Raw genomic sequence first — 13,346 nt, forward strand, 5'->3', positions numbered from 1 at the left:
AATCTGCTTCCTGATATGAGATACTACCTAGTTTCCAGTACTAGTCTAGTTCCAAAGCCCCTCCTGCATCCTCTATAGGGATTTTCAGCCAGATGACCCTATTTTCGCTGGGAAAATGCAGGCAAAGTACAGAGGCAGAAGAGGGGAAAGCATTCCAACACAGGAGAGTACCCTGTGACTACTGTAAAATAAGATAAATTCATCTGTAGATGATTTCAAAAAAGAAATTCAGAGATGATGTAACATTATTTATAGCAACAACAGCTCTGGTTTATTGTTCTTTAGGCACTATTTTAAGTGCTTTATATTTGCTTTTATGTATCCCCAAATTTTTAAGTACTTTTTTCTATTTTTATATGGTTTGAAATTCTTTTCAGAAAATAGTACATAAACAAATTTGACTAACTGCCCTGAAAGAATTGTAGCAAAAAAGAAAGTTCCATTTTCACATCAAGGAGCACTTGAGGTTTGTTTATGCTCTCGGTAAGAGTAATTTTTTCTCTGGGGGACTACTGATATTGGTTGAGTGTGACTATGGTAGTTGAGAGTTAAATCTGAGGTTAGGAACATAGACTTAAGTTGGATTCATAGATATAGACTATACATATAGGGATTAGTAATCTCTTCCTACATGAACTACTAAACACTTAGAGCTAACTAATAATTCTAAAAGCTGTCAGTTTTTAAAATATGTAAATATTCCTCACTAATTTATCATCAGAATTAACAACTACACAGATAATACCAACTATTAGGCATTCTAAACATTAACACTTGATAATATAAATTTTGGGAAGCATTTATCAAAAAAAAAAATCTCATCATGTTCGAACTTAGAAGAAAAAGATATATTTATTCATCTCTATTTCTGAGGACAGCCTAAGATGGGTTTTGTAGATCACTCAAATCAAATCACTAAGGTAGGACGGTGATAAGAATTACCTATATGTCCGAAACCAACCAAGTTTAAAAAAAAAAAACAAGAAAAAAAGGAGGGCTATACGTTTTTCTTTCTAACATTTTCTACAATTTATTCGTAGAAACTAGAAAAATACACAGGAACTTAAGATCCACAAGGAAACAAGTTCTTAGGCTGATGGTGCTATAACTAGACTTCTTAAGACAAATCAGTGAAAACTATCAACAGAGGGACTGGAACTGCCCACTCAAGTATGTGGGTTTTTTTTTTTTTTTTTCCGTAAGTTTATTTATTTTGAGAAAGAGAGAGAGAGAGAGAGGAAACAGTGTGCATGAGTGCGAGTGGGGGAAGGGCAGAGAGAGGGAGAGAGAATCCTGAGCAGGTTCTGTGCTATCAGTGGGGCTAGATCTGACGACCTGATCAAGACCTGAGCTAAAACCAAGAGCTTAACCAACTGAGCTACCCGGGTGCCCCCTCAAGCATGTAGTTTCATTTCAAAAACATATATGCATATCTTACATTCTCTTCCGCTATATTTGTTTTCATTTTAAAAGATTTAAATAACTAATTTGGAAGTAGAGATCCTTTATTCTATAATTTTCAATATTGTGAATATACCACTTCAAACCACAAGGGTACAAGCACTCTATTTGAGAAACTCAGCCTTAAATCAATTTAATTGCAAGGAAGGTAGATATTTATAAGCAAATTAATAAAGATGAGTCTCACTACCATCTCATGGAAAAGAGGTAGATGTGACACAGTTATAAAACCAAGAATTAAACTTTCCTTTTCACTTGTACTTGTTAGTTCATTTACATACCATTGGCACATAATGAATATAGTATTTTTCCTGAGTAAAGATATCCAATTGTCTTAAAAGTAATAATAAATGGGGGTGCCAGGGTGGCTCAGTCGATTGGGCATCCGACTTCAGCTCAGGTCTTGGTCGTACAGCTTGTGCGTTTGAGCCCCGCGTCGGGCTCTGTGCTGACAGCTCAGAGCCCGAAGCCTGCTTCAGATTCTGTGTCTCCGTCTCTCTCTGCCCCTCCCCTGCTCACACTCTGTCTCTCTTTCTCTCTCTCAAAAATAAAAAAAAACGTTAAAAAAAAATTAAAATTAAAGAAAAGTAATAACAAATGAACTTACCAATGTTTTCTTCAGACAGTCTTAAAATCTCCTGGAACTGAGGTTTGACCTAAGAGACCGAAAGAAAAGATCCAAAAAGTTTCAGTCCAATGGATCAATTAAAGATTAAATAAATAAAATGTTTACTATGGCTACTACTACTACATTCATTGATTCATCTGATTAATTGATTTATTTACTTATTTTTTTATTTTGCTTTATGGACGATTTAAGTGATCAGAAATATAACAATTCTTTTTTTTTTTTTTTAAGTTTATTTATTTTGAGAGTGCGAATGCACGTGTGAGCTGTCAGGATGGAGCCAGATGTGGGGCTCGATCTCCTGAATTGTGAGAATATGACCTGGGCCGAAATCAAGAATCAGACACTAAATTGACTGAACCCCCGATGTGCCCCAGAGATGTAACAATTCGTAAGAGGCTTAGAATAAAAGAAGAGTCAAGTTACTACAAGCAACACCTTTAGAGAAAAAATGTTTTCAAAATCAAATCATGTCAGTAGGTATTTTCTGAAAGGTTTTTGCTTTCCTTCACTAAATTAAAATAATTTCCAAGATGACTTTAAGGGCTTGAAATTACTACATCTTAAAACTTCATGACAGAAAGATTATTTAGGTAAATATTATTATATGATTAGAATTATTTTTTAAAACTTTGCTGTATTTAAAAGGAATGCAGAGCAAATTCCATTCATTTAGGGTATTCAATAAGTAACATATTCATCATGTAATATCCATCTGCTTAAATTTTAACTTCCTTAAAACTGAAATTTAAGCATCAAATATAGAATTTACCTACAATTTTTTAAGCTAGTAAATGCTAATTTCAATTTTTTATTATTAACATTATCACAGATTTCAGGTTTCAGGGCACTGAAGTCAACCACTTACTGCTAAGTATTTAAATGAACTCCTACTTACTTTTTTTTTTTTTAATAATAGCTACTTCTTTTGGAGATGTCAGACAATTTTTGCCAATGTTGATAACTATAACATCAAATTCTATTTAATAATTAGATGTTAGCAAAAATGTAAAATGATCTTGTTTCTTCTACAGTAGCATCAAGGTCTAACTTCTTGCCCTCTTAGCGGCAGGTCAGGCATAACAAACAACTTAAAGGGAGGTGAAGCCCACTGTTAAAAGATTAATCTACAGCACCATACTTATGGAACAAAAAGACACTAAAGTAATTTATTCATTTCATGCATGCCAAGGCTAAGCCCAGATAACTTAATTATTATAGGTCACAAACTTAATAGTATTTATTATAACTCACTTTCTGAATTTTGTCCAGTCTGCTATACCAAACTATTTTGCTTTAAATGTTTAAATACCCACAGAGTAAAGTAATAGTTAATAGTAAAGAGCTCCACAAAATTCTTACCTTTTAAACGTCTTGATTAACATTTGATTGTAACAACTGTATCTTTTTATGTTTTTCTTAGCTCTCTAAAGAACTGCCCCAACAATACGCTAGCAAGACAAATGCATTAAAGATGAAACTGGGATCTAAGGACATTCCAACTGTAGTATCTAAAACTGTAAAGTAACCTGGATATGCAGATGTGACAAATACCAGTTTTGGCAGCGACCGAAATATGCAGCATGAATCTCAAGTGTCCACCCTATTCTAAGAGCTGGTCGTGCAGCAAGGCTTCTATAGAAGCTACGTTGGTTCCACAGTCGCCTGAGGTTTTGACCAAAGTGTGCTGAGCAAACAGCTGCTCCCCGAATGTGTGGTGGATGGAAAGGCAGGAGAAGCGCATCAGAGAATCAGTGAAGGCCTCTGATACGGCCTCTGCTGGAAAGATACCCAGTGTGTAGATGTTATATCCAAATCTGGATATCAACCAAGTTTAGGCTAAATCATCGAAACGTGAATAAAGATAAGAAGGTTATTCACTAGAATTTTCTGTTACTATCATAGTTTTCTAAGATATTAAAAGGTAAAGGAAGAGCTCATGCTTTGGTTTACTCTGTCACAGCGTTAATTAACACATTACATTTCTGTATCTCTTGCAATAAGAAAATATGGAACACAAGTTTTTACCTTAGTGTTTGTAAAAATTTTGCCAAATGTCCGGCAAAGGCGCCAGAAAAATCTGGAGAATTCATGGACACAGGCAGTTGAAGTAACATTAATTTTGCCAACTATTTCTATAAGTTGTGGCAACCTGAATGTGAAAGGAAAGAAAAATAGGCAGGGGATACATATAAATTACTGTTTCCTTGCCAATGTCTGAAACAATGCAAATCTAACAACCTCCTGCTTTGCTTTTCATAGCCAGTAAAACCGCAAATCAAAGGAGCGGTTTGAGATACCCTGAAAAGGTTTTCAGTTTATATTCTACTCTATAAACTTCTTAAATTTTAACTGCTTGCCATAAAACACATGGAACCTTAACAGTAGAGTTTTGCCTATGGAGTTAATGAGACACAGATCACTGGATTTGATGCTTCACATAAGTGCTTGGCTAACAAGGCATCCACCGTAGCTTCAAAAATGACAATCTGGATGTGGTTTAAAATACATCACCACGATTAGACAACAACAAGGCAGGAGCCAGGTCCTTTTGACATAGTCTGGCAGCACCATTCTTATAGATAAATACCTACATAGCCAATGGTATAAATCTCCTCTCCTAAAGAAGTTTACCATAGATAATGCCAAGTTATGTTTTTGTTTTGTTTTTATATTTTGTTATATTTTGTCCCTCAGTGCCAAAACTAAGCATAGGGAGCTATCTTCCATCAACTGATGGAGGCGTACCAAATGAATATGAAGGCAGTAACTTACAATTGATTGACAACCCACAGTAAAGTCTCCCAGCCTGTTGTACCCTCGTGTTCCAGCTGGTAATCATAAAGTTGTAAGAGCACTGCCAATTGCTCACGACTTCCAATTATAGTAGACACATCTTGAAGAGGCGACATAGGCCGAGGGAACCTAGTCACTATAAATAATAGAAGCAAAATAAATCATGTGAAAAGTGGCAGTGTGTGAAGCTAACTATTCTGTGAAAAGGAAAATAAGATTCTGTCTCCCGAAATTTAATTGCTTATTATAAACTTTAAATAGAAAACTGAAATATGTTAATCATATAATTTTTTTTTAAAAAGTGAAACAAATTCCTGTCACATGTGAACAAATTTAACACGTCTCAAAAATTAAGATTTTAGGAGACTAAATAGTTATAGTAAACGAACACTGTAATGAAATAGTTTGCTAATAAAGAGTAAAATTGCATTTAGGTTAAGTTAAAATTGGCCCAAAGATAAGATGTTAGCTGAAACATGGATTTGAATTTGGTTTAAAAAAAATAGAAATACTTATAATTCCACCAGACTACTTATGACAATGAAATAGAGAACACTTCTTGATGGCTATTAAATGGTAACGCATGCCAACAGCTCATTAACTGTTAGAAACTCCTAACTGACCAACAACTCTTGCATAGAGGCTAATATCCTAAAACATGCAAAAATACAGAATTTTCTCAAAATATATTAATGGCTTCATAATTATTATTAAACTTAAGAAAACATGAAATGCACATAATTTTAAAAATGTTCAAAGACAAAATTAAGATGTTACCGTCTTTTTATGCTGCCCAAGACTTTTAACAGTATATTAAAGACAGAGGTCATCCCTTGCTAGCTGAACTCTCCTATTTGCTATCATAATATACCAACCAACAAATAAATGAGTGTGGGTAACATGGTACCTCTCACTATCTGAGGTTTCTGCTTGAATTCTCACTGTATCTCAGTCCAGGAATAAACAGATTTGGACTGCGAGGGATATGTGTACTTCCTAGGGAATATATCATGTCAAAGCATATCTGATATAATTTCAAACACGGTTATATAACACCTGTCACAATCTGCTGCACTATGATAGAGTGAATGTCATTCCTTCATAAATACTAATAAACAACTGAAAAATAATAAACAGTTTAAAGCAAAATAGATATGTCAAGATTAACTACAGGGGAAAGTGAGGTCTAAAGACTTAAAGGTAGGTCCAAGAGAAGCAAAATAATGTCAAAAAATAAGCAGTTATTTGGATAACTCAATTATTACAGGTAAGTAAACAGAATGGCTCAGGAGTCTCAAAACATTGTTCTATTTAACAGGATTTTTAACAATATAGAACTATAGAAAGGTCCCCAGAATGTCATTTTAATAGGATAGCAAAATACCAGCATTTTATTGTCAACAAAACAGTCACAATTATCCAGCAAAGTAACAGCCATTACGACTCTTTAATGTATTTCCCTCTCACTAGAATGTAAGCCCTCTGAAGGCAGAAAGTTGTGTCTATTTTATTCACGAATGTATCTCAAGTGTTTAAAATAGTGCCTGACATAAGTATTAGTTACCGCTGTAAATAAATTGGTAGTAAAACTATTTGTGTTTCTATTATATAAGAGAAAATAAATCTTCACTTCTCATAAATTCTATCCCAAATATATGGATGTATATATAGATAGACATATAGACATGGATATACAGACCCTACATAAGAATACAATATTTTCTCATTTAAAATAAATGATTTATAACCAAGAAGTGGGCATAATAATATTAACATTTATGGCTGCTGTTAAAAGTCAGAGAGTCATATTCAGTCTAAAAGAATTAAAAAGGAAAGGTTATTTTTGGTATGATGAAGACATAATCACAAGAAAGGTCAAATAAACCCTGGAAGAAATATATTCAGGATGGTAAAGCAGTTGTTTTGACAATTTTCATCTAGTCCCTAGCACATGCTTGGCATCAACACTCAAGAGTTATTTTTATACATGAATGAAGGCAAACATTATAGGTTGATCTATGTACCCTCCTAGAAACTCCTACATTGAGGTCCCAATCCCCAGAACCTCAGAATGTGACCTTATTTGGAAACAGTGTCATTGCAGATGTAATTGGATAAGATGAGGTCATACTGGAGTAGGGTGGGCCTCTAGTCTAATATTACCCATCTTATAAAAAGGGGAAATTTGGACATACAGACACACAAAGAGGGAGAACGGAATATGAAAATGAAGGCAGAGATTGGGGTGATGCATCTACACGCCAAGGAATGACAGAAATTGCTAGCAAGCCACCAGAGACGAGGAGGGAGGCATGGGACAGCGTTTTCCTCAGAGCCGTCAGAAGGAACCAAACCTGCTGACAGCGTGATCTGAAACCCTGCGCTTTCTAGAACTGTGGGACAATAGATTTCAGTTTGTGGTATTTTGGTATGGCAGCCCTAGCACACCAATATGGCAAGACAGAAAGAGAAAGAGTGGGAATTAGACAGGAAAGCCCCTAGGCAGACAAAGAACCTTAACATATGCAGGGGTGGAACCTGAAGCAGTCAGCTGTGAATGCTTTACGAAGACTTTGCTTAAAAGCCTGAATTTTCCTTCTCCTCAGTAATATTTTAAAATATTAAATTAACTCAACCCATCTACTCTCAACTTTTCCAGTAAAACAGACATTCAAACATTTGTGCTGTACTTTGTGTATCCCAAAGATTATAGGTAAACCGCTCCCAGTTTCCTTTACACGAAAACTGACAACTGTCAAAACATTAAGTATCTACTGATGTTCTCCATGTTAGAATTCTTCTGTCTATCAGAAGTCGGCAAGAGACGTGGGCAATGTCACAAATCTGAAAACTCTGCAAAGGGATCTCATACAGAGTAACAGCGGCTCTACAGCCATTTATCCTGGGGGTTGGGTGCAGTGGGGTTACTAAGTGCCGTGGGTCAGGGGTCACTTACTGGTTAGGTGGACATCGAGACGAGAATACTGGCCTTTGCTATCAATTTCACCTATTTCTGAAAATAAGTCATATTCCTTCTTTGGAGAAAAACATTCTGTTGCATATGCTTATATTCCTGTCAAGGACGTAGAAGAAAGTAATTACATTTACCTTCCCCTTTTGAAAGTAAGATGAAACAGGTCGGGGAGAGAAAGTGGAAAGAGAGTGGAAATGACAAGCTTCATAAACTGGCACTAGTAACTTTAGGTGAATCTTTTCATTAATCCAACTCTATGAATGAAAGAAAATTTATTTCAGCCACTGGGGGAAAAAAAAAGTGGTAAAATGACTATAGATTAGGAATGGAAAGAAAACACAAATATTAGAAAATAATACCATGAGGCTTATCCATAAGCGATGAAGCCGCAGTTGACCCTAGCTGTCATACACTCCATGAGCACGAAATTCCACACATATATTTTAGTAATTATGCTTTCATATAAAGTGATTTTTAGAAGTTTAACCAAAAGCAATTCCTTGGGAAGCTAAGCTGCTAATGTCCTACATCTTCCTTCCACAAGTTCAGTTCAGTACCTTCTATCTGTGGCACTTCACCATGAAGCTTGGCTTTGCTGGAGAAAGGCGCATTCTGCAGCACTAACGCAAAGAGAGAGGGGATCAAGGACTGCAAAGCGGAAAGATACATGTGGAGCTTATGTTCATCCAGCCCGTGCTCTCCTTCCTGAAACATAAGGAGGGGGAAGCTAGTTTTAGTCTGCTGAAATTAAGTATTTATAATGCTCTTCCTTTCTGTGGCCATTAATTAAAAAATTAAGAATCTGTATGTTAGACTCATAGCACAACACCTAATGGAGATATCCATGAATCTTTTCTTAATTTCTCTAAGTACAGGAAAATGTGAGGAAGCACTGAGGCACTATAATAAGCAATATAATCTTTTCTATGGAAAACTTCAGGGTGAACATCGGTCATTACCATTTGTATGAAACTTCTTTTATAGGCTTTCTTTTTTTTTCCCCCAATATTTATTTATTTTTGAGACAGAGAGAGAGCACAAGCGGCAGAGGGGCAGGGAGAGAGGGAGACACAGAATCTGAATCAGGCTCCAGGCTCTGAGCTGTCAGCGCAGAGCCTGACACGGGGCTCGAACTCACAGACCCAGAGATCATGACCTGAGCCGAAGTCGGACGCTTAACCCACTGAGCCACCCAGGTGCCCCCAGGCTTTTCTTCTTTCAAGAGGGTCTCATTCTTTGAAATTTTGTAAGTCATGATAAAGAAATTAAAGTGAGTTACAGGAATCACTTTAACTGTTCAACTGTTGAACCAGCAACAGCCTTGGCTATTTTCCTTCTCCTACATCCGATCTCCTTTTACAGATTTGGTGGCATCTGTATGTGCCAGCACTGAAAGGACTTTAAAATACTTCAATGCATAGATGAAAGGTAGGAGAAAAAAAATTCAAAAGGAAACAAAAGAGGTAACAGAAAGAAAAAAGAGTAAAAGGATTAGTATGCTACACAGAAACCAAATGTTAAAGTGAAAAATAGAATCATTACAGATAAAAGTGTTTACTAATAAATACATTATATTATATTACTAATATTATAAAAGCTATGTCAGAGATACCAGATATATGAGTTACACACTATCAAGTTCTAAATTAATCTCTTCATGGAAGAATTACTAGCTACGCTGAATACTTCAGGTACATCTAATAGCAAAATAGAATTAACCATGTTATGAAATGGAACTTAAGAAAAACAAGGTGTGGATAAATCTCAGGTAGAAAGAACACAAACATTTAAAGAATACTTAAAAAATTTCCCAGGTTTCATAAAAATGAGTATTTTCCAGTCTAGTTGTTTGTTTACAGTTTTTCTTAAATACCCAACTTGAAATTTATAGAAAAAAAAGCCCAACTTTTAAATTAAATAAATACATATAAGACTGTCTACAGAGTAGTTACTATGCAAGAGCCTTAAAGATTCTTTAAAATTTGGGGGTAGAACGGGTAAGAGTTAGGTGTCAGTGACCAATATCTGATCCTGGTTCCATCATCTGACAGCTGTAAGACCTTGGGCAAGCTACCAAAATGTTCAGTTTCCACACCGAAACCAAAATATAATTCAAAGGGTTGTAAGAATGACATAATATATATTATTTATACAGTATCTCCCTTAATGCACATAAGAGGCATTAAAGAAATGTTAGTTTTTCTTCTAGACTCTAAGAGGGACTTTTAGTACAAAAATTAGATCAGGAAGTTACTATCTTTCTTTTAACTCTTCTTCATTTCTTTTACTTGGGGAAAACAGAAAACATTCATTTTAAGAAGTGAGAAAATGAACTACTGCAGTGAAATAAACACAAGTAAAGCATTTTGACATCGTGTAAGTAAGAAAGCTTTAGAGACTAATATTTGAGTTATCTGCAGGCCAGGAACTGGAGCTGATATTTTACCCAAAATCTTTAAACCTTTGGAAGATACCAGGAAGAGCTAGCTTTCTGCATAATGTACCAATGAGTTCCACAAAGGTGCTACCTCAGCGTATAAACCCAGATCATGACCTTCCTCGTTGAGCTTTAGCAAAGCAGAACTTCCTCAAACCTCTCTTGGCTCCAGACCAATAAAATCTTTACCTGGCAAATAATTAGAATGTTCAGCTCGGTGGTACTTTCTGTCTTTGCTCCCCAGCGTTCTCTCAAGAGGGCTTAGAACACACTCTTAAATTTCTATAAACTGTATAAATAAAGAAAGCATTTACCCTGAGAAGTTTTTCTATCTTGTTCAGCAATGTAGGTATAAGATGAGACTGTAAATTTCCAAGTTCTGTAGTCCAGGCAGCATAGGCCGGTAAAAATACTTGATGTGTTGCACTAACTACTCTTTCTGAGGGATCACCCAAGGCTGAGAGCAGCAATTCAAAACCCTGCCAAAATGAAACAGGTAAAATTTAGATTTTTCAAAGAATAAATTAAAAAAAAAAAACACCTTAATAAAAAGCAATGAAGTATATACACTGTAGTACATTTAGAGAACACTTTAAGCAAGAAAGAAAGCCATCCATAACCCTATCCTTCCCATTTTCTTTAAAGAGAATGTCATGTATCCACTGAAGTGGAAACCAAACAGAAATGGTGGTAAACATGCCATGCTTTTTGCCAATTTCTTGCCACAAAACCATGGGAGATACTATCAATGAATCATAGCGCTCTTTCTTTTGAATCGAAGTAAAACCAGGTGGCTAACTGCAATGGGTGAACACTGGCATGCCTAGCAGCTAGCTCTACTATAAATTATTGGGTAGCTGAATCAGAGATTTGGAATATTAAATTGTTTGGAATTTTATAATGAAGTAAATGGGGTTCATTGTGAAAAACATACCTGTTGGTATTTGTCTGGATCATCAATGTATCCCATAATGATGCCAAGGCTTTTAATCACAGCTTCTCTTACTAAATCTGCCTTATCTTCCATTAACATTTGTTGCAACATTGAGAGAACCAAGGAGCTACGGATTTCTTTCTGAAAGTAAATGAACACATGTTTTTACTATTTATTTTATACTAGGCAGAAAAGTATAGAAAATAATACAACCAGACACCCACACATTCAAAAATCCAGATGAAATATACATTAATTTTTGCTAACTTTCCTTTAAGTCTTCATTTTCCAAAGACATAAAACATTACAGATACAGCTTAAGTTTCACCCTCCTCCACCCTTCCTTTCTAAAGATAACATCTACCCTGAATTTGGTATCAATTGTCTCCCAATACATACTGCAACTCTTTCAAACCCTACAGCTCAAACCCTACAGCACATAGTAACATAGCAGCAAGCACTTCTGGAAAATTGACAAAGTCAACCCTCTGCTATAAACCAACAATGAGTCTTCTACGCTCCCTGTTTACCTCAGAGAAGAGCTCTCAGAGTTATAAGAACAGGAGGGTTACAAACACTGCTCTGGTTAATCAAAACATTTGCTGGGGTAGAAGTGTTGCAAACATTATAAAATCCTGGTGTTCCTATTTTTTTGAAGAACTGAGAAAAACACTTCAAACAGGATGATACAATATGGGAGTAAACTTAGACTTCAAAGGGAACTGCGCTGCTATTCTCAGATGCAATTATTTAATATAATGGCAACCACTGTTGTGTCTTAATTTCACACAGTTCTTTTTTGTTAAAGAATGTTTCAGCCTAATTAATGGCTGAAAGTAAAATAAAGAGCTATTGCTATGCAAATTCTTCCCCTTTCTTCCCTTCTTTGCACCATTGTAATTTGATCAATTTATAAAATTCTTCAAACCCAAACTTGTTTACATATAATGGTTAGAATAAAATAAGGATAGAAGATGACCACTTTCATAAATTCACAGTGTGATTTTAGTATTCAGGGCAAGATCTGCAGTCATTTTTTTCTTTTTAATTTTTTTAATGTTTATTTCTGAGAGAGAGACGAGACAGTATGAGCAGGGAAGGGGCAGAGACAGATGGAGACACAAAATTCGAAGCAGGCTCCAGGCTCTGAGCTGTCAGCACAGAGCCTGACGCGGGGCTCGGACTCATGAACCGTGAGATCATAACCTGAGCCGAAGTCAGATGCCCAACCGACTGAGCCACCCAGGTGCCCCTGCAGTCATTTTTAAAGGACCTAGTTTTTTTTTTGTTTGTTTGTTTGTTTGTTTTAACGTTTATTTATTTTTGAGACAGAGAGAGACAGAGCATGAATGGGGGAGGGTCAGAGAGAGGGAGACACAGAATCCGAAACAGGCTCCAGGCTCTGAGCTGTCAGCACAGCGCCCGACGCGGGGCTCGAACTCACAGACCGCGAGATCATGACCTGAGCCGAAGTCGGCCGCTCAACCGACTGAGCCACCCAGGCGCCCCAAGGACCTAGTTTTTAGGGGCTCCTGGGTGGCTCACTCGGTTGAGCGTCCGACTTCGGCTCAGGTCATGATCTCACAGCTCGTGAGTTTGAGCCCTGCGTCGGGCTCTGTGCTGACAGCTCGGAACCGGGAGCCTGTTTCGGATTCTGTGTCTCCCTCTCTCTCTGCCCCTAACCCACTCACATTTTGTCTCTGTCTCTCTCAAAAATAAATAAACATTAAAAAATTTTTTTTAATGACCTACTTTTTGCTTTGACTTCTTAGAAACAAAAATATATATAATTTTAGCACATTTTGGGCACATTTAGGTTGGTGAATATGTCTTTTAGTACAGCCCTGTTTACTTATCCTTTATGACAAAAACTGCCCCAAAACTGCCTGGAAGATCTTCAAATGGCTTCTTGGTTGGTATCAGCATGGGCAACAGGACAGAAGTGAAGTAAACTTCAGCCGGGTATTTGCTTCACATTGATCTGGACTGAGGTCAGCTGTGGCAGTTAGATTCAGTATGCCACAGGGAACCCACAGGACAAATCAGGAGGCATTACTCCATGTAAGCCATGACCACGCGTATTTTACTGTGATCAACTGCAGCGAGGTATAAGGCA

General features: G+C 36.5%; 1 protein-coding gene across 6 annotated transcripts in view; it reads right to left on the bottom strand.

Annotated features, from left to right (window-relative positions):
- RELCH (RAB11 binding and LisH domain, coiled-coil and HEAT repeat containing) overlaps positions 1-13,346 on the bottom strand; it is a 116,312-nt gene that overhangs the window by 36,908 nt on the left and 66,058 nt on the right. For all 6 annotated transcript variants that reach the window (XR_007455319.1, XM_049619765.1, XM_049619764.1 and 3 more), the window contains exons 14-19: positions 11,231-11,371; positions 10,611-10,775; positions 8,417-8,564; positions 4,865-5,021; positions 4,118-4,241; positions 2,069-2,117 (exon numbers count right to left, since the gene is read on the bottom strand). Coding sequence is in view for 5 of the 6 variants with exons in the window: in XM_049619765.1 (XP_049475722.1) it covers positions 2,069-2,117; positions 4,118-4,241; positions 4,865-5,021; positions 8,417-8,564; positions 10,611-10,775; positions 11,231-11,371 (784 nt within the window). In the remaining variant the exon portion in view is untranslated. The remainder of the gene's footprint in view (positions 1-2,068; positions 2,118-4,117; positions 4,242-4,864; positions 5,022-8,416; positions 8,565-10,610; positions 10,776-11,230; positions 11,372-13,346) is intronic.

The sequence above is a fragment of the Panthera uncia genome (assembly GCF_023721935.1).
Source record: "Panthera uncia isolate 11264 chromosome D3 unlocalized genomic scaffold, Puncia_PCG_1.0 HiC_scaffold_8, whole genome shotgun sequence".
Classification (NCBI taxonomy): Eukaryota; Metazoa; Chordata; class Mammalia; order Carnivora; family Felidae; genus Panthera; species Panthera uncia.